The following is a 21,538-nucleotide window of genomic DNA, read 5'->3' as shown; positions in this document are numbered from 1 at the left end:
ACAAACACATATCCAAAAGAAACTAAGTGCACAATTTAAACCCCAAGTGGAGAAGAAAAGACCAGATCAAGGTTCTTCCTAGAAGTTATGTGCCCACTCCACATCCACTCCAAAAGCAAATGATAGTTTGGATATAATCCCATTTCCCCACTAGTACCAAGGGATGTAAGTGCCTGTTATTTTACTGTTGTTAGTTGTTCTTCAGCTGTGTACAACTCTTTGTGACCCCATTTGAAGTTTTCTTGGCAGAGATACAGGAATGATTTGCCATTTCCTTCTCAAGCTCATTTTACAGATGAGAAAACTGAGGCAAACAGGGTTAAGTGACTTGCCCAGGGTCACACAGCTAGCAAGTATCTGAGATCAGATTTGAACTCAGGAAGATGAGTCTTCCTGATTCCAGGTCCAGCACTCTATCCATTGCATCACCTAGTTGCCCTAAGTGCTTATAATAGGTATCCATTGTAGGACAAAATTTCCCTAATTCTGTTAAGGATAGTATGATCTTGACTATCACCCAGTTTAAAAATCTTGAAATTACTTTTTGTCTTTTTCCTCTCCTTCAAACCTGATACAGTTACAAAATCCTGTCAATTCTATCTTCTTAATCTCTCTCCCATTAGTCCCCCTGGCCACACACACACACACACACACACACACACACATGCACACACACACATACACACACCCTACTGTAAAATTCATACCCTTCATTAATTCTCATCTGCTCTATTGCAATCATTTCATAATTGGTCTCTGTCCTTGTAATCTTTTCTCCTCTCTGATCTTTCCTCTTCTGCACAACTGCCAAAATGATATTCCTAAAAACAGATCTGACCACGTTCAACCTGCCCTACCCAAAGATTTGAAAGGTTTCCTCTTGCCTTTAGGACAATCAGACTCACTCTAATTGAGTTCACCAAAATCCATCTATCTTTCTAGTCACTTTATAACAGACCAAGATAGAAGGGACCTTAGAAGTAATTTAGCCCAATTCTCTCCATATTACAGGCAGAAAAATTTAAGCTCAGAGAGTAATTTGCCCAGGGTCACTCTGGAACTCTGCTGAACCCAGATCCTCCAGCACCAGGGCCAGTTCTCTTTCTACTGCATTATGTACGGTTTCTTTCATGTACTGCCTGTTTCAGTTAAACTAGCCTACTATTTGTTCCCTATAAACAACATTTCATTTCCCAACTTAACCTTTACACAGGTAGGTATCTCATCCTCCTTCCTACATGCCTAGCATATACTCCCTCTTCCTCACCTCCCACTCTTAGAATCCCTAGCTTCCTTCACAGTGCCTGGCACATAGCAGGTACTTAATGTTTTTTGATTGCTACCATGGTACTCCATGGGATGGAACATTCAGAGAGATAGGAGGAAAATCAAGGGAGAATAGTATCATGAAAACCCTCAGAGGATAAAGTATCCAGGAGAAGTAGGTGATTAACAGTGTCAAAGGCTATAGAGAGGTAAAAAAGTATGAAGATTGAGAAAAGGCTATTAGATTTGGCAATTAGCGAGTCATTGGTAATGCTAGATAGAGCAGTTTCAATTGAATGATGAGGTCAGAAGCCAGACTTCAGTACATTTAGAAGAAAATAAAAGGAGAGGAAGTGATTATAAATGGTTTTCTCAGGAATTTACCCATGAAAGGGAAGAGAGATATAGGAAAATAGCCAGAGATTTAGTTCTTTGAATGAGAGATGAAAGCAGGTGGGATGGTGGAGGGAAACATGGTAACTGGGTAAAAAACAACTATAATGAGTGAAGATGATGACTCATAGTTTCAGGGAATTTGTACTTGGGTATCTTAGCTTCTCCTAGGTTCATTTTGGAGAGTGGAGAAACCACAGTGGCGGGGGAATGATAGCTAGGGTGAAGATGAAGGTGCATGTCCTTGGGAATCCACACCTTAGTAGATTAGCTCCCGCCAGGCATGGGATCCAACTTACCTTTTCTCTGAATCCTGAGAAATTTGCTTTCCAAAATCTTTTTTCAAATTCTGTCCAGCTTTTCCTTCCTTCTAAGATGGTGTGATCACTTTCCTCCAAGGTTGCCCTTGTTTTTAATTAAGTAGCCAATTCATTCTTACTGTTCAGAACCAGGTCCAGAATAGAGGCTAGCTTTGTTACTTCCTCCACCTTCAGAAGAATTTGCTTATCTTCAAATTTAGCCAATAATGTATGACTTGCTTTGCCAGTGACAGTTTCATTAACTTTCTGGGTAACTGAAGTCCCCTTTAAGCAACATATCATGCTTCTACTCCGGGCTTTTGTTTCCCAGACTCCTTATCAATTTCCTCATTCTATAAATGTAGTCATAGCATAATACCAGGCCAAGGGAAGTTTTTTCCCCTACTGATATTTACTTCAACATTTAGCCTTGGATACTTATCCCAATTTGGTCCCAGAGGTTCCATCCCCTCAACCTGCCTTTATTGCTTGACCAATTAAAAAAAAGTATTCCAGCAATTCCTGGAGGGAATGAAATAATAAAATTATTCATCCAGTCCTCTACTCTCCACCTCACCCCCACCTTGTAAACAGAGAACTAAAATTCTGCTCTAACTAGCAGACCTTCAATACCATTGCAAGATAGGACTGACACACTCTGTCCCTTATCTCCAACTTGCTGGACCATTTACAAACCACTTATTTACATAAAGATTTCCTAGTTACTAAAGAAAATCTTCAGGGAGCCAACAACTGTATCAGATTTGAACAGAAGATGGCTTTTCAGAGAGTAGACTAAAACATAATTGTATACCTTGATGAGATTTTGATCTAATCCTAGGACCCCAACCAACATATCCCATTGATCAAATCAAACCAAACCAACAAACTCTGCTCCAGCATCTGGATATAGTACAGATCCCAGAAACTATCAGAAGAATGTATGGGCCATAGGGAGAAGAGAAGGCATGTAACAATTGGTGATTCCTTGCTCAGAGGCACAAAGGCAGCCATTTTTCTACCTGGTAACAAGAGTTTTGCTGTCTTCCTAGGGTTGGCATCCAAGGTTTAACAGAGAAGGTCTCAGGCACATTAAAATGGATAATAACTACTAGCTTGTGGGAACTCATGTAGGCACAATTGATAGTGCTAGGAATGAGCCTGCAAAGCACTGTCAACAATTCCAGTGTCATGGGTAAGAAACTAATGACCATAGAGAGACAGCCTGTATTTTCCTCATTATTGTCCATTGAAGAAGGGATGCAAAAGAGAAAAATTTGAGAGGTGAACTGTTGTTTGAGAAAGTAATATGAGAATGGAATTTTCACTTTAGAATGCTGGCTTAAAATACAGGGTTTTCCAAAAGTCTCAGGGGCAATATTGTACTTTAACAGCTAGGACATTAGGGATTCCTTGCATAGGGATGTCAGACTCTTGGCTAGAGATATAGCTAACAAATACTGGTAAAACTGTATTTTCTAGGTGTCTTATGCATTTAAGGAAATGAAGTTTTAAACCAAAAATGATGGGTGAAGAAAGAGACTGTATATGAATATCCCCTTAGTTTGGACACTAGAGAGAATAGCTACAAAGAAGGAAAACTAGCAGCTGAAATACCCAGAAATTCTATTGCTGCTGTTGCTAAACCATTTGCAGTCATATCCAACCCTTCGTGACCCCATTCAAGATTTTCTTGACAAAGACGCTAGAGTTATTTGCCATTTCCTTCCCCAGCTCATTTTAGAGATGAGGAAATTGTGGCAAACAGGGCTAAATGCTTTGGTCAGGGTCATACAGCTAGTGTCTGAACATAGTTTTGAAGTTAGGGAGATGAGTCTTCCTGACTCCAGGTCTGGCTCTCTATCTGCCATGCCACCTAGACGCCCTACCCAGAAGTTCACAAGAGGCAAAATCCAAGAAAGGAAATTGTAGTAAAACCCATGGCCTCAAGCTTCTGTATATAAATGCTCAGTGTTCAGGCTCAATGATTTCTCACCAAGCTGGGCTCCTCTGAACTTTTCCATCATGGCCCAGAAAACTGTTCATTCTAGAAGAGCACTTCAGCCCCAGAATTCATCTCTCAGGAGTACCCTTTCCCTATAGTCCTTCCCTTTATTTGGATGGCTCCTCCCAGAACCTTCACTTAAGGAAAGTGTCCAGGATGGTCATCTCTGAATTTCTCACAAGGCTGCAGTCCAGACTTTTCCATCATGCCCAGAGCTAGTTCCCTTCTCTTCCTGCCCCTTCCCCCCTTTAGGTTCCCTTTACAGTTAGCCCTTCCACATTATGGGGTTAAGGGTGTGGTGCCCCTGCAATCTGGAAAATCTGTATAAAATTTTCTGGCATTCCCTAACACCAGAGAAGAAGTCTGAATTTTTTCTTTTTTCTTTTATGGAATGTTTACAGTTCCTTATTGTAAAATTTGGGCTAAGTATTTGGTCATAGGTTCTGTATCATCTGCTGTGTCTTTGCATGTCAGCTATGACTTCCTTGAAACTCCCAAAAAATTTCATTTAATTTCTTATGCCCAATATTGAAACTGTGATGGGGAAAGTCCCAATGTGGAAGGGATAACTGCATAGATTGTCTTCCCCAATTAGAAGCTCCTTGAGGTCAGGAACTATCTCTTTTTGCTCATGTTTGTATTCCTAGCATTTAGCACAGTGCCCGGTACACAGTAACTGCTTAATAAATGCTTGATGAGTGACTGATGAGTCAACCAACAATAGCAAGTAGAAGATCTAATGAAAAGAGGCAAATGTGATTTCATAGAGACTGGGTAGGATAAAATCTATGATTGTACCAAGGCTACACCTCCTGAGAAATGCCAGGCTGAATGAATCAGAAGCTGGAATTAAGGTTGCCTGGGGAAATATGTACAGTTTCTGCTATGTAGATGATAATGCTCTGATGGTAGAAAGTGAAGAGGAATTAAGAAGCTCTTGATGAGGGTGAAAATGAGAGTGGAAAAGCTGTCTTGAAGCTTGGTCTTAAAACAACTAAGACCTTGGCAACTTCCTGGCCAATAGAGGGAGAAGAAATGGAAGCAGTGTCAGATATTACATTCTTGGTTTCAAAGATCACTGCAGACAGAGACTGCAGCCATGAAATTAAGACACTTGCTCCTTGGAAGGAAAACTATGGCAAATCTAGACAGCATACTAAAAAGCAGACATCACCTTGACAACAAAGTCCCTTCTAGTCAAAGCTATGGCTTTTCCGGTAGCAATGACTGACTATGAGAGTTGGAGTATAAGGAAAGCTGAGCAGTGCAGGATAAATACTTTTGAATTGTGGTGCTAGGGAAGACTTTTGAGAGTCCCCTGGACAGTGAGGAGATAGAATGAAATTAATTAAATCTATTCACTGGAAGGTCAAATGCAGAAGCTGAAGCATAAATACTTTGGCCACAAAATGAGAAGATGAGTCTCCTTGGAAAAGATTCTGATATTGGGGAAGATTGAAGGCAAAAGGGAAAGGAATGGCAGAGGATGAGATGGATGAATAATGTCATGGAAACAATGAACACAAACTTGAATAGACTTTGAGACATAATGGAGGATAGAAGGGTCCATGGGATCACAAAAAGTCAGACACAACCGAACAACTAAACAACAACCATGGCTCTATTGTTCAAAAGAAACAGCACAAAGACAATTCTGAAGGATTTATTGTGATGGAAAATGTCATCTCCAGAGAAAGAACTAGTGGACTATGAATGAAGATTGAAACATACCTTTTTAACTTTATTTTTCTTGTTTTTTTTCAGTCTGTTTTCTTCTATAACGTGACTAACACGGAAATATGTTTTACATGTATAGCATATTAAATTGTTTGCTTTCTCAAAGGGGAAGGGAGGAAGAGATGGAGAGATTCTGGCACTTAAAAACTTTAAAAACAAAGGCTAAAAATTTTTATGTGTAATTTGGGAAAAATAAATTATTAAATTTTAAAAAAGAAACAGGATAGGTAAAAGGGGAGGTAGGATAGCTACTGTTAATTAAGAAGGTATACTCAAGTGAGGAAATCCAGGAAAGAGATGGGGAAGCATGACAGAGAGTATCTGAGTAAAGGTCAAGTGGCCAAAGAAACAACAGTAATTTTGTCCCTGGAACATATATTATAGATCACTTGATCATAAAGAAGAAATAGATAGTTTGAGAAATAGATCCAGGTTTGGCCTAGAGGCATGATATAATAATGATTAGGTTAGAGGGACTTAATGATACATAAATATGTTAGGTCAATAGCTCTCTGTCTCTGTCTCTCTCTCATAATAACTTCTTGAAATACCTTTGTAATTTCATTCTTCAAAAGGTAGAGGAAGCAATAAGGGGAGATTCTATTCTAGATCTAATTTTCACTGACAGGGAGGTCTTGGTTGTTGAAGTAGAAATGATGAGAGAGCTGGGGGTGGGGGGTTAGGTAGAATAAACCTTCTCTTCAATAGTTTATGATGGAGAAGGAAAGGAAATCCAGGTTTATTTCAGCATATACCACCAACTTTGAGAAAGTATATTTCAAATGGAAAAAGATAGGTAAATTCTCGAATGTAAACAGGAAAGTCAGCCCCAGGAGGGATGGGAGATGCTCAGAAATGAAATTCTGAAGACACAAAGGGAAACAATTTCAATCTGTAAGGAAAAAAAGATCTCTGAAGAGGCCACTGTGAATATACAGGGAACTCACCAAACAATTTAGATTTACAAAAGAAATTCAAAGAAGATATAAAGCAGAGAATAAAAATAAGAGTGTGGTGTGATTTTGTAAAATGAGTGTTAGAAGGTTCAGGAGGGAAGCTAAGATCAACAAAAAAGATTTTTTAAAGTTATATTGGGAAAAGAGAGGGGCTCAAAGTAGGGACAGATCTTTGCATGATTTGAATGGAAGGAACTATAATAACTGACAACATAAAGAAGGGATTGCTTCACAGCTCTTATTTTGTGTCTCTTTTCTCTCCCAAAAATGACCTTTGTACCGACAAGAATCTTGGTCAATCAAGAGAAGCATGGGGCACCTGGAATTAGGGTTGGAAAGCTCCATCCAAAAGGGACAAGGAATAGAGGGATGCTGAAGGCAGACTCCTCTTACTTTATGAGTTTGCCAAGGTTGACCCTGCCAGGAAATTAAGAACAAAGAAACCAGTTCAAGATGGAGAAGAAACAGCTATGAATAAAAAGGGATCTCAGAATCAGATGGATAATATGCCGATTATAAATTTGGAATGACTGGTTGTTTGGGCAAAGAAAATGAGATGGGTGATTCTAACGGCCACCCCCCATGCCTGGAATGCTCTCGCTCCTCATCTTCACCCCATGGTTTTCCTGGCTTCCTTCAAGTCCCAGCTAAAATCCAACCTTCTACAGGGAGCATTTCTTGGTCCTGCTTAATTCTAGTGCCTTTCCTCTGTTGACAATAAAATAATTTTTCTTGTATATATTTTGTTCATATGTAATTGTGCGCGTATTGTCTCTCTCATTAGATTGCAAACTCCTGAGAGCAAGGGACTGTTTTTTGCCTTTCTTTGTATCCCCAGTGCTTAACTGCTTGGCACGCAGTAGGCACTAACAAATGTTTATTTACTGACTGATTGACTGACTAATAGTCGGTGGAAATGCACTTGCATCATGACAAAGGACAATCTATTTCCATATGAACTGATCCGTAATATGACACTGTCATTTTCAGAGTAAATGTTTACTGAAGTCCTCAGATCTTCCCTTTAGTCAAGCATCAATGACTAGAAGTCAGTTGACTGTATTTCAAGGTTTTGTCTGAGGCAAGGAAATTGAAGTATCTGAAGATCCCTAAATCTGAAGTTTCCCTGCAAATTTTCCTCTTCCCGGCCATTGGCTGATGCCAATCAGAGAACCTGATTCGCTTCTTCAAGTCCACTGGAATTGCCAGCTTCCTTTCTATCATAGAATTCTAAGGCTAGAAGGCTTCACTATGGCTGTATTTCAACCTCTGTGACTTTGGGGGTTAAATTCCTCTAGAAGACAATTAGGATATAGGTAAGTTTAATCTGCAAAAGGGAGAAGAATGGGGAAAGAGAGAATTAGTGAACAACTCTGAGCAAAGGCCAAGCACTAAGGAATTTTTTTGATCTATGTCATCCTGGCTAATCCCACCTACCAGGCCATATTAGCATCTTCAGCTTCCTGAAGGCTAATTGCTAAAAGAGTATTCCTTATGGTAGAATAAACCATGACTTCCACTGCTGATACTAATGATCAACAGTATATTTTAAAATCACTGACCTAGAGTTTTTTCCTATAGTCCTTGAACTCAAATTATTATAATTTTATTTCCTACCACACTGATTTTTAAAATTTTTTATTTATTTTAATTTATGGAATAAAGCAAGCATTTCCAGAACCTAGTATAACAAAAAAGATGATTGTGCATGAAACTGCAAATATATTATGCACAACTTGCTATTCTTTTAAAATATATAATAGTGTTATCATGTAAATTTTTTCCCTCTCCCTTCCTGCACTACAGATGGCTACCATGAGACACAAATATCCATGCAAAACAGTTCTATACATACTTGTTCTATATATCAATTCATTCTCTGAATGTAAATAACATCTTCATTATGTCCTTTGTAGTTAATTTGGGTATTGATAATAGTCAAAATGACTTATTTGTTCAAAATTGTTCTTCAAACAATATTATTCTTAGTGGATAGCCACTGATTTTTGAAAAGAAATGTGATCAGGAATTTTGTTTAGAGAAGAGTGCTGAGGCTACACGTAGACTAATTGGTTCATTTAATAGGTTTACCCCCTTCCCCTTCAACTAAGAAGCAACAGACCTTACATTAGGGTCCTGAAGAGCAGATTTCTTATTGACATTGGCAAAATCTGGCTCCTCTTTCACAACCTGTTAAAAGAAAGAGACAGTTTAGTGACATGAATATCTTTGCATTCAAGAATATTGTAATGGTCACGATGGTTGATATAAATGTTTCATAAATGTCAAGGCAATGTATAAAGCATCAGTTAAAAGAGTAAGCATTTAGCAATTCTCAAGCACCTATTATGTGCCAGGCATCGTACTGGGTATGTACAAGGCATGGAGACAGCCTGCAAAGGCACAGAGATATGAGTGGAACTGAATGTCTGGAAAACACTAAGAAGGCTAGTTTGGCTGGAATATATATGAAAGAGAATACCACGTGATTAAGCTGAAAAGGTCGTTGATGCTTTTCTATGAATGGCTTTAAATGCTAAATTGAAGAGTCTGTGTTTGACCCTGGAGCTGATAGGGAGCCAATGGAGTTTACTGAGTAGGGGAGCAACATGGTCAGCCCCGCATTTAGTAAAATTGCTTTGGCAATTGCATAGAGTAAGTGTTGGAGAAAGGGAGAAACCAGTACTAGCTAGTCCAGGCAAGAGGGGTATGGGCCTGAATTAGGGTGGTGGAAATGTGAGTAGAGAGCAGGGGACAGATCTGGCAGATGTAGAGATAGAAATGATGGGATTTTGCAATTGATTGGATATGTGGAATGAAAGAGAGTGAAGATTCTGGCTCTTATAGGTATAGAATTAATATTGTGAAGGAGGATTTTTCTTGACATCTATCTGTGAGCCCTGAAAGAGTAAAAGGCTAGAATCTAATAAATGTTCAATTATTTATGCCAGTATAAGATAATCAAAGAAATACCCTATGGAAATCAGTGAGTTGAACCTGTTCATTTGATCAGTGAAAATATTGAGGAACGGACAGGGGAAGGGATTTGTCTATACTCACACAGCCACCACATGCCAGATCCTGCAATCAAACCCAGGTCTTGCTATTATATTATATTAGCCTATTTCACACTATCCCTCCTAGCACAGAAAATCAAATCCAAAGGGCAGACTAGGAAAGTTCACTTGGATCATTAGTTTCTTCCTCCTCTCAACATTGTAGAGGTCTGTCAAAAAGCAGCAAGATTAATCATCTGAATTGTATCTCCTTTTCTGCGCAGCACTTCCATTGGTGTTGGTGCTAACCAGCACTCACAGAACCACAGAATCCCAAGAGTTAGGAAGGTACGTCAGAGTTCTTCTAGTTCAACCTGAACAGAAATCCTCTCTGTAATATCCCTCTGATCTAGTCATTCACCCTCCGCTTGAAGCTTCTGGTCATGGAGATCCCACTGTCTCCCAAGGCCATCCATTCTAAAAAGCTTACAGGGGCTCATTTGCTTTGGTTATTGAAATGCATTTCCAAGAAAACATTTTTTTTTGAAAAAGCACTTACTAGATGAATGGTGCCTAGTGACCTCTTTATGTTTTAGTTACTTTGGCTTAGAACTTGAAAGGACTTTAGAGATCATCTCCAGGGATTCTTAACCCAGGGTCCATGAACTTGTTTTTAAAAATATTTTGATAACTGCATTTCAATTATTCAATATTAATCAATTTCCTTTGTAATCCTATGTCTTTTTTGCATTGAAATTGTTATTTTGAAAAGGGTTCCCTAGGTTTTATCAGATTGCTGCTGAAGAGGTCCATGATGTACACAAAATGTTTGAGGACCTCCTAGATCATCAGTCTTGTCTCTCATTTTACAGATGAGGAAACTACCCCAGAGAGGTCAGGTTGGCTGAGGTCAAGCGGATAGAAAGAAGCTGAACCAGTGTTTGAACACAGGTCCTCTGATTCCAAATCCAGTGCTTTCTTATGGGGATGACAATACCTTTCCCTCTTTTATGGGATTGCTATTTGCAAGGAAAGTGCTTTTTAAACTTTAAAATGACATAGATACATGAATTTTTGTTATTTTGAGAAAGAAAGCAACAACAACAAAAGGGGTCATTTAACTTTTTTCAATGAACAAAAATCTTTTTTTCTTTCCCTCTCACTTCCCTCCCTGCCATTGAAAAGATAAAGAAAAATCCCTGTACCAACTCTTCATAGTCAAGCAAAGCAAATGGGGTAATTGAAAGTTCATGTCTTTCCCTTTGATGTTACACTAGGCCTTGTACCAGCCTAGCCTAGAGTACAACGCACAGTAGGTACTTAATATATTTGTGGATGAGAGCAGTCCTTAGCCTTAAGGTAAGAAAGTAATAATGCTTAAACTATCTGGAGTAAAATTCAGGTTTATTATACCAAGATAATAAGGGTCTGATGCTAGAATCCATTTAAAAATTAATAATCTTTAATAACTCCTCAAGGTTATGTTCTTTATTACATGACCTCCCCAGACTGTTCATTTTAGCACTGCTCAGAGTCCTCCCCTTCCCAAGTTACCTGCAATCTTCAACCTCCATCTGTCCTTAAAGCAAGATAAGAAGGTAAGCAAAGAACGCAAGCAATGCTGTGTTTTGGGATTCTTATAATCTTGTGCAAAAGTGATTTTTTGGGGGGAGGGCTGTGGGAAGAGATAAAGCAGAGTTTCTTAAGCCTGAAAAAGTCATAGGATCATAGCTTTAGACTTGGAAGACTTGGATATTGAGCCCAACTCCCTCCTTTTACATATGAGGAAACAGAGGCACAGAGAAGTTAAATGACTTGCCTAGGGTCACACAGCTAGTAAGTATCTGAAGTGGGATTTAAATCTACTTCTTTCCGGTGCTAAGCCCAGTGCCCTATATACTATATCATGTTGCCTCCAAGAGGGCAGGGATGGTGTAAGAGTTATTTCTCATGTAGATGAAAAAATCTCCTAAAGAACTGAAAATTAATGTTGCAATAAATTGGCTTGCCTCAAAGAAGGGATATGAGATGATTTCTCCCCACACTCAAAAGAAGGTTGATTGAGAATGAGGCAGGGATTTCTACTGTTGAGGAATAGGGTCTGTTAAGAGATGGAATGGAAATTGTAGAAAGATATAAGGTCATAAATTCTGAACTGAAAGGAACCTCACCAGGACATTAAATCCAACGTCCTCTTTGCCCTCATCTTACGAATAAGGAAGTAGAGGCCCAGAGATTTTGCATGACCTGTCTGCGATCACACCCCTAATAGGTGTCTGAGGCAAGATTCAAACCCCTTGATGACCTTTGGAAATGAAATGTCTTGGGTTCCCTACACAATATAAACAGGAAAGGCCCAAATGTTTTTTGATCAATTCAGATATTTCAGGGTACTCTTATCTCCTGGAGCTGGTAAGAAAATAAGCATGCCTCTTGGATATAAAGACCATGTCTGAAAGGATGTGTCCAACGGAAAAAGCCTAGTAAAAGAAGGACTGGTATGAGACTATGCTCCTAAAATGGCAGGCAGAGAGTTAAAGGGGAAAGGTTCTCTGGGAGAAGTAGACATGACTGTAACTGAAATGGTATTGAGGCTTCCAAGGCTCACACAACTGCAATTCTGAATATAGATCACACTAGCTTCCCCAAACAAGAACTCCTTGGACAGAAGCATAAGGCACTGATGCTTCTACCTGACCTCTCATCATCTCTTTGAAGAAGACTGAAGAGATCTAGAGTATTGAGACCTTCTAGAACTCTTTAACCAGGAGCAGGCAGACTGAAAATTGGACAGCTCCCCTGACTTCCGATTTATTCTTCTGCAAAATGAGGGGGTTTGAGATAGATTTCTAAGATTCTCTTCAGTTCTAGTATTCTATGATTCCCTATTACATCTCAATGCTTCTGAACCTATATGCACTACAGTAGGTGTGCAGTCCTATAAGGAAGAGGAATAAATGACCCGGCCTTTGAAAAACTTTGAACATGGCAGGGCTGTCAAAACCTGTAGGAATGGAATTGTTTAAAATATTTACAGAAGAGATTCCTGCTCCAGTAGGGGCTGGACTATATTCCTGGGTGATCTTGGGCAAGTCACAACATTTATGGGCCTTAGTTCATAGGTTCATAGATTTTTTAGAGGTGGAAGAACTTTCCAGACCATTGAATCTGATTTTACAGATGCGATGTACTGAGACTCACATAGATATTAAATATCTAAGACAAGATGTGAACGCATGACTTCCTGGCTGCAAGCCTGAGTTAAAAGATGAGGAATGGATTAGGCGACCTATAGTCTCTTCTAGTTCTAAATCTGGGACCCTTTGCTTTCTTGGATCCCTTCCAACTTGAGTTCCACATGGAGTTTTTCCTCCAGTGCACAGGAAAAAAAACCCAACTTTTTATTTCAAGTTTCAAAGCTTGTGATTTGTTTTGCATCTCCCACCAAGTTCCACCTTCTACCTTGGACACATTTCTGGTTCAGGAAAGCTACAGGGACCAACATTTCATAGTTTTCTGACCTTGGTCCTGACTCTATCCATTTCTCTGTGCTGATGAGTTGATAGGTTGGTGAGTCATTTCCTTTCCCCACTCTCAAATAGCAATCCAAAGCTCTGCTTCAAAGCATTTTATTTTTAGACTGGACCTATGATTTCATTAGTAGGGGGAATTGCTAGTGAAGAAACTCCTACCAGTGTAGATCAGAATCTGCTTGGCAACTTATACTCTTAGGGAACTGCCTAGGGCAGAGATGGCAAACATGGTGAAGAGGCTGCATCTGGCCCACAAAATCCCCAAGTTTAGAGGAAGAGAAAAGAGGCCTCTAGGCTTTTCATTCACTTCAGTCTCATCAGTTTCATCAGTCTCTTAGATTCTTCAGGGCTCTGCTATCTCAAGAGAAATGGTGAATGATGCCAATCTCATTTCAGGCTGCTGAAGAGAGAACATGACTGGGAATAAATTGGCATGAGAGGAGCTAGCAGTGTCCATCATATCCCTGTCCCCAGCTATTGAGTGTCTGTGGATCTCATTACAGACCTTCCATAGTGTTTAATGGAATCAGCTCAATGTTACTCACACAAAAGAACATTTGGAGGACCTCACCATCAATAGGGAATCCCTCTTTCATTTAGATTCTCTTCAGGGCACCCTACATGATAATGGTGAACAACTTCAAAAAATCTGTGCCTCTCTTTTTCATGAAAATATACTCAATACTGATAATTAAAAATAAATGAAAAAGTTTTCTCTATAGGTGCTTCCCTAGAAGGGGATTTGGGTATATTTCCTTCTTTTGCTTCCACTGATGGGCATGTAAGATGGTGGTAAGCTTACCAGATAAACACAGGATATAGAAGTGTTTGCATGTGGGGGAGGTCTGAGCGTGAAGGAGAAAAAAATGGCACCCTGTTTGCAGGAAATGTTCTGCCCCTGACCATCCTGGCAGGACTGAGGTGGCCAGACAGTCTGTATCTATGGGGAAACTACCCTGTCCTGGTCAGTACTATACAGACAGAGAGAAAAACTGAATGGGTATTACTAAGGAGGAACAGAATTTCCTGGTTTTTGTCTTTCTTACCTAGATTTATAAGATGAATGATACCACAAAGGGATAGAGCTAAAGGGAAAGAGGTGACCAGCTTTTTCAGAATCAGAGACTTTGGCAGTTACCCCAGAACATCCTCTGGTGTTAGGAGATGTGCATGGCTGGTCAGATGAACATCTGGTTGATGGTACTTTATTGTTAATGCTGACTACACTCAGGCATGGCTCACATCACCCACTGGGGATTGCATGGCCATCAAGTCATCTTGTATTTTTTTAATGAATACAGGAAAAACATACTGTTGGAATACAACCTTTAAGACTGTGTATTGTTCTCTCAAAAAAAATTAAGGGTTTTTGTAATCAACAAACAATAAACATGTTTTTGTATTCTCTGTACTTCTTAGTCAATTGTATAACTGAAAACATGGTTTATTGTAGAAAGACATCTTCAAAAATTTGCCTATTGCCTTCCAGGTGTCATTTATAGTGAGAACTGCCAATATGGAGAAAGTTCCATTCTTCTAGTATCGGGAAGGCAAAAATATTTCTAGAAAATGAGTTGCAATGACAGGAGGTAACTGTCTTGTTTTAGAGAAAAGTGCTTAACGACAACAATAATGACATTTATATAACACTTACTCTGTGCCAGGAACAGACTCAGAAAGCATCTGATTGTATGGAGGACCATGGAATACCAGGGGACTACTTGTATCTTTTAGTTTTCAATTGAATTCAACTCAGTTCAATTCAACAAACACATTTATTGACAACAGATTATGTGGGAAGTGCCCCAAGTTCTTGAGAATGTATTAGACGTGGTTAATTTTTGTTTGTTTTCTAATTTTTAAAATTCTAGCCATCAACAAAAGCAATTTGAAGAAATACAATAAAAGTATTGCATCTGCATAAATTGTGAATTATTTTGTTGTTGTTAAGTTGTTTCAGTAGCGTCAGACTCTTTGTGATTCCATGTTGGGGGGTGTTCTTGGCAGAGATGCTAGTGTGGTTCGCCATTTCCTTTTCTAGCTCATTTTACAGATGAGCAAACTGAGGCAAACAGAATTAAGTGATTTGCCTGGGGTCACACAGCTAGTAAGTATCTGCGGTTGAATTTGAACTTGTGAAGATGAATCTTCCCAGTTTCAAGTCCAGTGCTCTATCCACTATGCCACCTAGCTGCCCACTGAACTATTCGCAATTTGTTTACATTATATATATGTGTGTGTACATTAATTTTAACAAAGTAACTAAAGTACCGTGTTTATTTCTATGTATCTTTATGATCTCTTTTTCATCCACGTATTGTGAAAGCCAAGTACAGAGGGCTCTCAAATTTTATGGATAGTTTAAATTAAATATGGCAGAAGGCTGAGCTGAAATGTGGTACTCCTGTGCATTTAAAAAAAGCTATCAGTTTTTGGCCAAGACAAAAAAGACTTCGTGCAAACGTTAGCATGTACGATATTGGAAGATACCAACTTTATTAATTTTTATAGGACTACATAAAACTAAGGCTGTTTTAATAAAACTACTATTATTTGAATCTTTCTGATTTGCTGTACTATATCTCATACTGAAAGTCCTTGAAGTTATATATTAGCTATTACACTCTAGCATCATAAAAAGTATTTTTGATTTGTTTTCCCTTTCTGTTTTACAACCATTTCATTATTGATTTATGTCTTTAATGAATACCCTGAAGGAGGAGGTCATTTCTCGGCTTTAGAGGAAGTATCTTCAGGAGATTACACAAGCTCTGGACTTCTATCAACTCAGCTGATAAAGGGGAATCTTTATTGGGTAACCATTTGAGATACTGACATTGTTTCTAATAGATATGATCACCATATGCAAGTCTAAGTGATTTAGTTTGTTTGCTGTGACAATATATAACATACGTATATTAATTTGAAAAAATAAGGTAATCTGTTTCTTTACGATCTTTTTTCTTCTATGTGTTTTGTTATTATTATTTTACATAGTTGTCATTGTATATACTTCTGATTGTGCTTTCTTCATTAACCATTTCTTTTATTTTTTTAGTCCAAACTTATGATTTAATCAGTATAGAGAATGTCCAGTGACAAAACTCAATTTCCCAAAGCAGACCTTTGTAAGAAATGACAAGCAGGCTGATTTCAGAAAAAAACAAACCATGAAAGACAAGAATGAATGCCAAGTGAAGTGAGCAGAACTAGGAGGACATCCTATAATAGTCATAGTGATATGGTACAGTGGTCAACTGTGAAAGACTTAGCTGTGCTCAGCCATACAATGATGTAATTCAAAGCCTGAGGCCCACAGTAGTTAAGGATTCAGCCAGGCTCATTTGACCAATGTATATGTCAGGAGCAGGACCTGAGTCCAGGTCCTCCTAGCTCCAAAACATCTATCTTCTATGCCATGCTGTCTCTCATGCCATGTCTCCTTAAACAATAACCTTCCTTTGTTCAGCCTTTCCTACGACCACTGGGCACAAGTTGCTTCTACTTTTTGCTATTATAAATAAAATGTCTATGAATATATTGGGACAGAAGGATCATTTTTTTGCTTTTAATACATTTGAGGATCTGGTCTTAGAAGGGGTTATGATTTGTTTCGTAACTCTTGGTTTTCAGGAAAGGGTGGATGACCAACCACTTGTTGATTATGTTACAGAGATTATTCTTGCTCTATTATGGGATGGATGAGATGTACTCAGGGGTCTTTTGCAAGGAATCTGATTACATATTGGCATATTGTTTTCCAAAAAGATTGCACCAATTCATGGCTCCAGAAGCAGTATAATAGTGTGCCTATTTCTCCACAGGCAAGACAAAATTGAATTTTATCCTTTTTCAATTATCTTTGCCAACTTAATGAGTTCCTCAAAGGTATTTTAATTTGTGTTGCTTCAAATATTATGAAATCTAAACAATTTTCAGGAGATTGTTGACAATTTGTGTTCCTCCTTTTGAGCACAAAATTCTATATACAAATCCTTTTATGATTCATCTTTCGGGAAATGGACTTTACTCATCGTAGATTTTAGAGTCTAGATTTTTATCAAATACTTTTATCACAAAGTTTTTCCTCATCTGCTCCTTGACTTTTTATTTTGCATGGATGAACTGCTTTTTATTGTGAAAAAATCATTTATATACATTTAAATTAATTTATTTTGCTTCCTATGTTTTTCCCTTCTTTTAAATAGATAAAATTATATGCTTCCCAACTTTGATAATTATTCCCCTTTCTACTAATTTTTAAATGTTTAAAAATATTTAGATCATGTGTGCCTAAAGTAAATTGTATTGTACATTATGGTGTGAGATTTGGTTCTAATAAATTTTTGGCCACATTGCTACTCTTTTCCCCCCAATAATTTTATTTAATTCCCTTGTCATTATTTTGTAATTTTAGTTTAAGGTTAGGGATCTACTAAGTCAATCACCCTTTCACCCCACTCTACTGAAAATAACTCACATCCTGATTGGTTGGTTGTTGTTCTTCATTCTCGAAGAGGACCAAAATGGCATCACTATGCTAGAGTCAAGTTTTCTGACTATGGCTGATTAGACCAATACAAACTTGGAATGCTCTACCACAGGTCATGTATAAATAGTCTGTGTGAACATTTGGGGTGGAAACTCCAAATTTGCACATCTTGTATTTGAGTTGTTTCAATTCTACTTTGCTCATAGAGCACAGCACCTTCTCTGATGTGGGTACACCATGCTGAGAGTTCCTTTGCCAGCATCTCCTATATTACACAATGAACTCCAAAGTTCTTAAAAGAGCCCGTGAGAATGTCCTTGTATCACTTCTTCTAACCACCATGTGAATGCTTGCCCTGGGTGAATTCTCCATAAAATAGTCTTTTTGGCAAGCATACATTTTGCATTCAAACAACATGGCCAGCCCATTGGAGTTGCACTCTCTGAAATAGAGTTTGAATGCTTGGCAGCTTAGTTTGAGAAAGGATCTCAGTATCTGGTATCTTATCCTGCCAGGTGATCTTCAGAATCTTCTTAACCTGAGATGACACTTCTATTGAATCAATTAAGTAGTCAAAAGGTATGACAGGTTATTTTGTATGAAAGTTAGTGAGAAAAGTCCTTGATTAATAGAGAAATACTTGAGAGACTTTGAATGAGAAAGAGACTGGCACAGGAAGTATCTTCATCTTGGTTAAGGAGATTTGGTCATGCTTTGTGGGGCATGCATAAAACCAGCATGTTAGCTGATCATTGCCAACTTATAGCAGTACCAGCTAAGCCCCTGAGAAGGCGCTTGTAGGGTTGGAGGGGAGAGTATACTCCTCCCCTCCCACAAACTCTTCGGTCAGAGAAGAATCCTGGAAGCTTTGAAATGTCTTGGAGATTCTGAATTTCCCATTCGTACTGTAGCAGCATATCAGAACAGGTGACAGTAACTTTCTTGCATTGTTAAAAGAAGAAAAGTCATATCAAAGAACATCACATTGCAGTCAAGAACTACAAAGGAAGATGGGCAGAGGAAAACGCAGCATTCTACTAATCACCTGGTAAGTACTTATAGGGTGTCTAATATGTGCCAGCATGCAAAAAGTGTTACAAAGTATATCATTCAGGAAAAGTATGATCAGAAAGGGGACAGAAAAGTGGCACAATGGATACAGTGCTGGGCTTGGAACCAAGAAGACTCATGTTCATGGGTTCAAGTCTAACCTCAGACTCTTATTAGCTGTGTGACCCTGGGCAAGTCACCAAACAATGCTTGCCTCAGTTCCTCATCTGTAAAATGAGCTGGAGGAGGAAACAGTAAACCACTCCTGTGTCTTTGCCAAAAAAACCCCAAAATAGCATCATGGAAAGTTAAAGTAAATGAACAAAAAAATGATAAGAATAGAACGAAGTACAGTCAGGAAAATAAAGGATGAGTAGCTCTGGTGCATTTCTTGAAGAGATTCTTCATTTAGAGACAGCATTGTCCCCACCTTACTTACATCCTAATAACACTGCCCCGAGAAGAGGAAACTCCCCAAGAAGGAAAAAATAACAGCAAAAAACCAAAACGATCACATTATTATCATCAGCTGTCGATGTTTGTGTTCCTTTGCAGTTGAAAAGGCTGGATCCCAATGAACACAGCAAAAGATCTCCCTATAGTGTTTCAAACCAATTACTTTTAGAATGCATCTCTCCCGCTCTTTAAAGCCCATATCAGCCTTGGAGAAATAAAACACATTTAAGCTCTGTCTATGCTGCATGAGGTAAAAGTTCAGTACTTTCTCAATTCATTTTAACACATGGAAATACTATCCTTCAAACTTTCAAGAAATATTAAGACTAAAGGATATCTAAGAATTCAGAATAATGGTCTTACCATTTTCTTTTATTGCATATTCCTGAAGGGAATTTATTTTATTAGGCTGGTCTGAATTTTCTGACTTCTATTTAAAGATGATTAATTAAGTTACATTACTAAATGGCTCAATGCTGAATCTCCACTGCACTCTGGGTCATTTAGATATAGCCTCAAGGTACAGCAGGAAAATACGATCATTAAATGTTTTCCCCATTGCCCACTAAATACAATTCCAACTACTTAGTGTGCTATCCTAGGCCCTACACAATTTGCCTCTTAACCTATTTTGTTAGCCTTATCTCTTTCACCTGCTATGAGCTGCCACCAAACTGGATTATTGACCTCAGAGGCTTCCCATGTTTTCTCATACCAGTGCCCATGTTCTAACTGTACTGCATGCCTGGAATTTTTTATCTTTGTTCCTTCCCATTTTAAAAAATCCTTCCCATCCTGTAAACCCTTCAAGACTCCTGTATGCCCATGAAGTCTTTTGGGATCCCTATAGCCAGAGGGGATTTTGATCTCCGATCTCATAGCATTTCTTCTCATATGCATGTGTAATATTCTAATTTGTTATATCTATCTTCATATGTATCCAGCCTTGTTAAGGAGAGGGGCACATAATATGTATCTCTATGTCTGCCCCATTATTTAGCATAGTGTGTTTATTTTCAGGTCTTAAGTGTTTCACAAATATTTGTCAAATGAATGATTTTCTGAGTGAAATTCTAGAGAAATTACAGTTTTTTTTTAAATGAGTTCCTAGACAATCCATATTTCCCAATGCACATAAGGGAATATAAATTACTTCACAGCAGTCACAGACCTGGGCACTTGCTTTGGAAGCCGTTTCTATCTGAGCTTTCAGAATGTTGCATTTTAGTTGATCAGGAACAGGCAAAGGCAGAAGTGGGAACTGCAGACTTTTTTCAGGAACTTTCTTTTCTTCTACCTGTGAGGACCAAAAATTCAGAAAAGATTATGAAGGGAGGAGAAAAAGAAGGAAAATATACAGAATGACTTGTAATGGTTTAGAAATTGGCAATTATAATGTTAAATTGTAAAATACAAGAAACCTAACACAAACAAAGATTGAATTTATACAATAAAAAAATTGTATGTAGTAATGATGATAAATTATGATGGTGATAATAACCCATAGCTATGCAGCATGTGTTTTGTTGTTCCAGCCTTAGGATTTCAGGAGACTATGGACACTCCCTTCCCTAATACAGATTGGTCATAAATCTGCCATTTTTTCTTAGAGTTGCCTTGGGCACTAAGAGATTAAGGAGTATTCCCAGGGGTCAGAGGAGAGATCCAGGGCACAGTAGTGATCTGGAAGCGGAAGGAGGGAGTATCCAGGAAGCCAGGTGGTAAATGCTGTCAAAAACTGCAGAGAGATTAAATAGAATGCAGGCCAAGAAAAAGTCTTTGGTCTTAGCAGTTATGAGATCATTAGTAATATTAGAGAAAGTTCTTTTAGCAGAGCAGGAGGATTGGAAGACAGACTGGGAGGGACCATGGGATCATAGATTTAGGGCTGGAAGGGACCTCAGAGGCCATCAATGCAAACCTCCTTGTTTTTCCAAATAAGGATGAGGCTAGAGATGTTGAGTGACTTGTCTAGGGTTACATAGCTAGTATCTGGAGTGGGATTTGAATCTAGACCTTGGTTAAGAAATTAATGGGAGGCAACCCTTTCTAAGTAGGAGTTTGGCTGTGGAATTAAGGAAAGACATAGGATAATAGCTCTCTGAGATGACAGGGTCAGGTGAAGGTTCTTTTTTTCAAAGGATAGGGGTTACAGGTGTGTGAGATGGCAAGACCCCTACTCAAATTGACTACTCAGAGGCATCTGAAAGTATAAACACAAAGTCCTTTATTCGGTTCTTACAAGGATGGGACTTCGCCCTCCTCCAAGCAGATTGGAGAAGGGAAAGCATTTTACAAAAGCAGATGCAAGGTTATATAGAAGAAAACCACAAAATCCCCCCTTACCCTTTTGGT

At 38.5% G+C, this 21,538-nt stretch overlaps 1 protein-coding gene across 1 annotated transcript in view; it reads right to left on the bottom strand.

The window, feature by feature from the left end:
- The window catches only part of LOC140532122 (band 4.1-like protein 4B), a gene marked incomplete at its 5' end in the record, with an annotated part of 66,250 nt that overhangs the window by 28,547 nt on the left and 16,165 nt on the right, over positions 1–21,538 (bottom strand). The window contains 2 exons of the mRNA XM_072650663.1: positions 8,779–8,846; positions 20,355–20,480. Of these exons, the coding sequence (XP_072506764.1) occupies positions 8,779–8,846; positions 20,355–20,480 (194 nt within the window). The remainder of the gene's footprint in view (positions 1–8,778; positions 8,847–20,354; positions 20,481–21,538) is intronic.

This window comes from Notamacropus eugenii, chromosome 3 (assembly GCF_028372415.1).
Source record: "Notamacropus eugenii isolate mMacEug1 chromosome 3, mMacEug1.pri_v2, whole genome shotgun sequence".
Lineage (NCBI taxonomy): Eukaryota > Metazoa > Chordata > Mammalia > Diprotodontia > Macropodidae > Notamacropus > Notamacropus eugenii.
Note: the sequence above shows the minus strand (reverse complement) of the source record. Positions and strands in the feature narration are given on the sequence as shown.